The 4,233-nt window shown below is 42.9% G+C and overlaps 1 protein-coding gene and 1 pseudogene across 1 annotated transcript in view; both read right to left on the reverse strand.

Moving 5' to 3' along the window:
• The window catches only part of LOC105502148 (patr class I histocompatibility antigen, A-2 alpha chain-like), a 29,621-nt gene that overhangs the window by 9,788 nt on the left and 15,600 nt on the right, over positions 1-4,233 (reverse strand). The window contains exon 3 of the mRNA XM_011928523.1: positions 3,306-3,391. Coding sequence (XP_011783913.1) covers positions 3,306-3,391 — 86 coding nt within the window. The remainder of the gene's footprint in view (positions 1-3,305; positions 3,392-4,233) is intronic.
• On the reverse strand, positions 2,843-3,403 carry LOC105502147 (annotated as a pseudogene).

A 4,233-nucleotide genomic window follows, 5' to 3' on the forward strand; every position in this document is an offset into this window, starting at 1 on the left:
GATAGAGTTGTTTTATTAAAGAAATAGATGAAAATGGTTAAGTAAAATCAAATGGTTCTAAAAGTCTTACAATGAAAGCAACAGTCCTGCCAGTTGTTCTTTCCAGAGACAAGCACTTTTCATTCTCAGTTTTTCCTTCTGGTAGTTGCTTTCATGGGTTTTTCCAAATTATTATTTTTTCAGTTTTTCAAGTGGGTGCATATATTAATACACGTAATTTTTAAAAGCCTCTTCTGTTTATAATGCATCCTAACCGTTCCCTGCCCCGTCCCTCCTAATCTTTCAAAGCAATGACTTTTAACTCTTTTAGCAATGTCTTCTTTCTCCTCACATAATTACTTAGTCATTTCTTGATTATTTTATACATTTTATAGTGGTTTCTTGAATGACAGATGAGGATTTAGCTCTTACACCATCACTATCTTTACTTTTCCTCCTATATTGTCCCAAAGTAGTTACCATAGTTAGGAGCTAAGCAGTCACCACATCATTATGACTATGTATATATTGCTCATTGTTGAGAAAAACAGATTATTGTGCTCTTACTTCCTATCGTGTACTTCCTTCTGCCCTAGAATTAATGATTGCCTAACACCCTTCCCCCTTGTTTTTTTCACTTTTGCTTTATCTTCAATGAACTTCTTTCCAAATGCCCCAAATCTTGCAATAACCTATTATTATTTTTAAGAGAAGGGAATCTCACTATGGTGGCCAGGCTGGTCTGGAACTCTTGGACTCAAGCGAACCTCTTACTTTTAGGCTCCTGAGTAGCTGGGACTGCAGACATGAGCCATTCCACCTAGCTAACCTATTAATATTTTTACTGTTTTTTTTTTTTTAAGCCAGCTCCATAGCTGGAATATTTCCTGTGTTGGATCCTATTTGCTGGATCCAGGTCATTCTCTGGTTTGTCTCCTTCTTCATTTTGCTGGAGTATTTTCTCCAATAGCTTCCCAAGAAAGGGTCCATGGAGGTAACCCCTGAGTGTTTGCTTGTCTAAAAATGTATTATTTTACCTTCTCCCTTGATTATTTGGCTGAATATAGATTCATTCGTTTAAAATCACTTTCTTTCTAGAATTCTGAAGGCATGCTTCCATTGTTTTCAGCTTCTTTTTCGGGGCAGGGTCTCTTCTGTCACCCAGGCTGGAGTGCAGTGGCACAATCACAACTCCCTGCAGCCGTGACCGCGCGGGCTCAATTCATCCACCTCAGTCCCCTGAGCAGATGGGACTACAGGTGGGCGCCACAGTGCCCAGTCAATTTTTGTATTTTTTGTAGAGATGGGACCTCACCATGTTGCCCAAGCTGGTCTCAAGGGATCTGCCTGTCTTTGCCTCCCAAAATGCTGAGCCACTGTGTTACAGGCATGAGCCACTGTGCCCGGCCAGTTTTTCTTGTATTCTCTCTCCTCTTCCTTCATTTCTCAAAGGCATCTCAAACTCAGTGGGCCCCAAACCAAAGTCAAACTCCATCAGAATATCCTGCTACTTCCAACCTTAAAATATATCTTAAATCACAGTTTCTTACTACATGCAAACTTCTGGTTCAAACTACCACGATCCCTCACTTGAATTTAGAATTAGTTTTCCTGCTTCTGTATTTTTTTAAATCATAAAATATTTCAAATAAACCATGTGTGGCTTTATACCTTTTACTACATAGAAAGAATAAAGATCTGCCAGGTGTGGTGGCTCACGCCTGTAATCCCAGCACTTTGGGAGGCCGAGGCGGGCGTATCACTTGAGGTCAGGAGTTTGAGACCAGCGTGACTAACATGGTGAAACCTCATCTGCACCAAAAACACAAAATTAGCCGGGAGTCGTGGTGCACACCTGTAGTCCCAGCTACTTGGGAGTATGAGGCAGGAGAATCGCTTGAACCCGGGAAGTCAGAGGTTGCAGTGAGCTGAGGTCGCGCCATTGCACTCCATCTGGGTAACAAGAAAGAAACTCTGTCGGAAAAAAAGATATGAAGAGATTATATACTTAAACATGGAATTGCTTTAAGTGTTTGCCATTCATGGTTCCCATGCATGCCAGCAGCTTCTCACTGCAAATGCCTGGGACTTGCTATAGGGCAGCTGGAGTACCTTCCACCCACACACAGGACAGGGAGCTGACAACCAAGGAGTGGAGGATCAATACTCCAGCTTTCTCCCCTCCGTTTCCCTGTATCTCAGCAGTATGGAGCTTGATACTGATGATAACCTGCTCACTGACTTTAAACTGCTTTTCTTACCTTCTCAGTTCCATTTCTCCATACCTCAATTGATGATTTCTGGTAAGACCTAGCAAATAAACTGTTTTCATTGAAATTTCAGTGTTGAAATCTGCTTTGGATTCCCCAGTCTAAGACAGATATATATTCATTTTCGCATCACTGGACTTCTAGGTTGCTTTCAATTTTTCACTCTTACAAACAAGGCTGCAACATCTGTCTACAAACCTCTAGGTAGGAAGATTTCAGTATTTCCCACTAGTGAAACTGCTCAGCTGGAGGGTACGTGCATCTTCATCTTTAATAAATACTACCAACATTTGAAAAGCCCGACAATGTCAAGGACTGGCCAGAGTCCCATATGCGATGGGTGTGGAATGGCAGCTCACTGTAGCAGGTGTGGGGTTTCAGTTGCGGTCTTGGAGAGGCAGTTAGTTATAGCAAGAATGTTTCATAAATGGTATCTGATATATTCAAGACTACTGTGGAATAAAAACACATTGCATAGAAATAATTTTTCATAGAGCCAAAGTTAACAAAAGTCTTTTTCTTCTCATGTAAAAATATATATATTTTTTTTCCAGAGGGAGGGGAAACAACTTAAACCAGAAAACACCTTCATATTAATCATTCTTCTCATATACTTCAAATTTGAACTTAATGTATTTCTCCTCCTGGACATCAGAGAGAACACCTGGGTATTCTGGCAGAAGTTTGTATTTTTCCAAATCAATTTCTGGAAAAAACGTGTCACTTTCAAAGTTCCACATGATCCTTGTCACAAATAGATTAAGATCGCCTGGGTGATTCATGGCTTCTTATAAACAGAACTGCCACCAACTGTCCAAATCATCTCTACTTTATTTGCTAATTCTGGTTGTTCAGTAAGTTTTAAGATATCATCCAGACTTCTGGCAAGAAAATGAGCTCCTTGTGGAGGTTCCTTGAGTTCTCTGCTGAGAACTAAATTAATTCTATCTTTTAAAGATCGATTCTTCTCAGGAATGGAGAACCAGATGTTCCTACACATAACACCAGATTCTGTTTACCTTCTACTGAAGAGTCTGTGTCATTCTCTGGAAATACCTGAATTCATTCCTGAGTGGCGACCAGGGCAGGTCCCCGTTCTTGCCAATGCCCGTGTTCTGGGACACAGCGACGATGTAGTTTAGCTAACGAACCATGACAGCAGCGGTGAGCACCTCGGAGACCGCTCGCTACACAAGAACGCGCGGCCAAGACTGACTGGAAGGTTTTTACTTTGAACCTGGAGGATAAGCAATGACATCCCTCTCTCCACCTCAAAACTCGTCCTGAGCATTTACCTTCTGGGAGCAGGGGCAGCGCAGCAGCGCCACCTGGTGGTTCATGCACTTCCTTTTGCGGATCGCTCACAGACCCTCCTCTCCTTTCCATGCACCTGGGATTTCTTCACTGGACACCAGCCTGAGTCAAGTTTCCTGTAAAGCAAAAGAAGCGCACAGGGCTTGCTCATGGAGTCCCTGCACAAAGTGGCCGTGGTGGCTGCGATGGACACTGCATGGGCACAGCAACTGAGTCTCCACTCACCAAGGCTGACCTGGCACCTGCCACTGCTGAGGGCCCAGCCAACCAAAAGCAGCTGTTTGTTTTTGGATGGAGAAATAAAACAGGAAATGGTAATTACGAATAAAATAACATTATGATAGATAAATATGCCACTAGAGATATAGTAGCAGTTTAAATAATTTTGAGACTATGAACAAGATTATGCCAATGGAGAGAACTTATTACAAGTAGAGAAAGCCGGAGTATTGATCCTCCACTGCTTGGTTGTCAGCTCCCTGTCCTGTGTGTGGGTGGAACGTACTCCAGTTGCTCTATAGCAAAAGATGGTGGGGGGAGGAATGGTGTCATCTCCACCTTTGGCGAGATCCGTGTCACCGTGTTCAGGGGAAGGGCCATGAACTCCCCATGCAGAGAGGAGGCTCTGGCCATGAAGGCGCCTGTGGGAGAGGTGAGGACCCGCTCCCTC

The sequence above is a fragment of the Colobus angolensis genome, unplaced genomic scaffold, assembly GCF_000951035.1.
Source record: "Colobus angolensis palliatus isolate OR3802 unplaced genomic scaffold, Cang.pa_1.0 Scaffold773, whole genome shotgun sequence".
Taxonomy (NCBI): Eukaryota; Metazoa; Chordata; class Mammalia; order Primates; family Cercopithecidae; genus Colobus; species Colobus angolensis.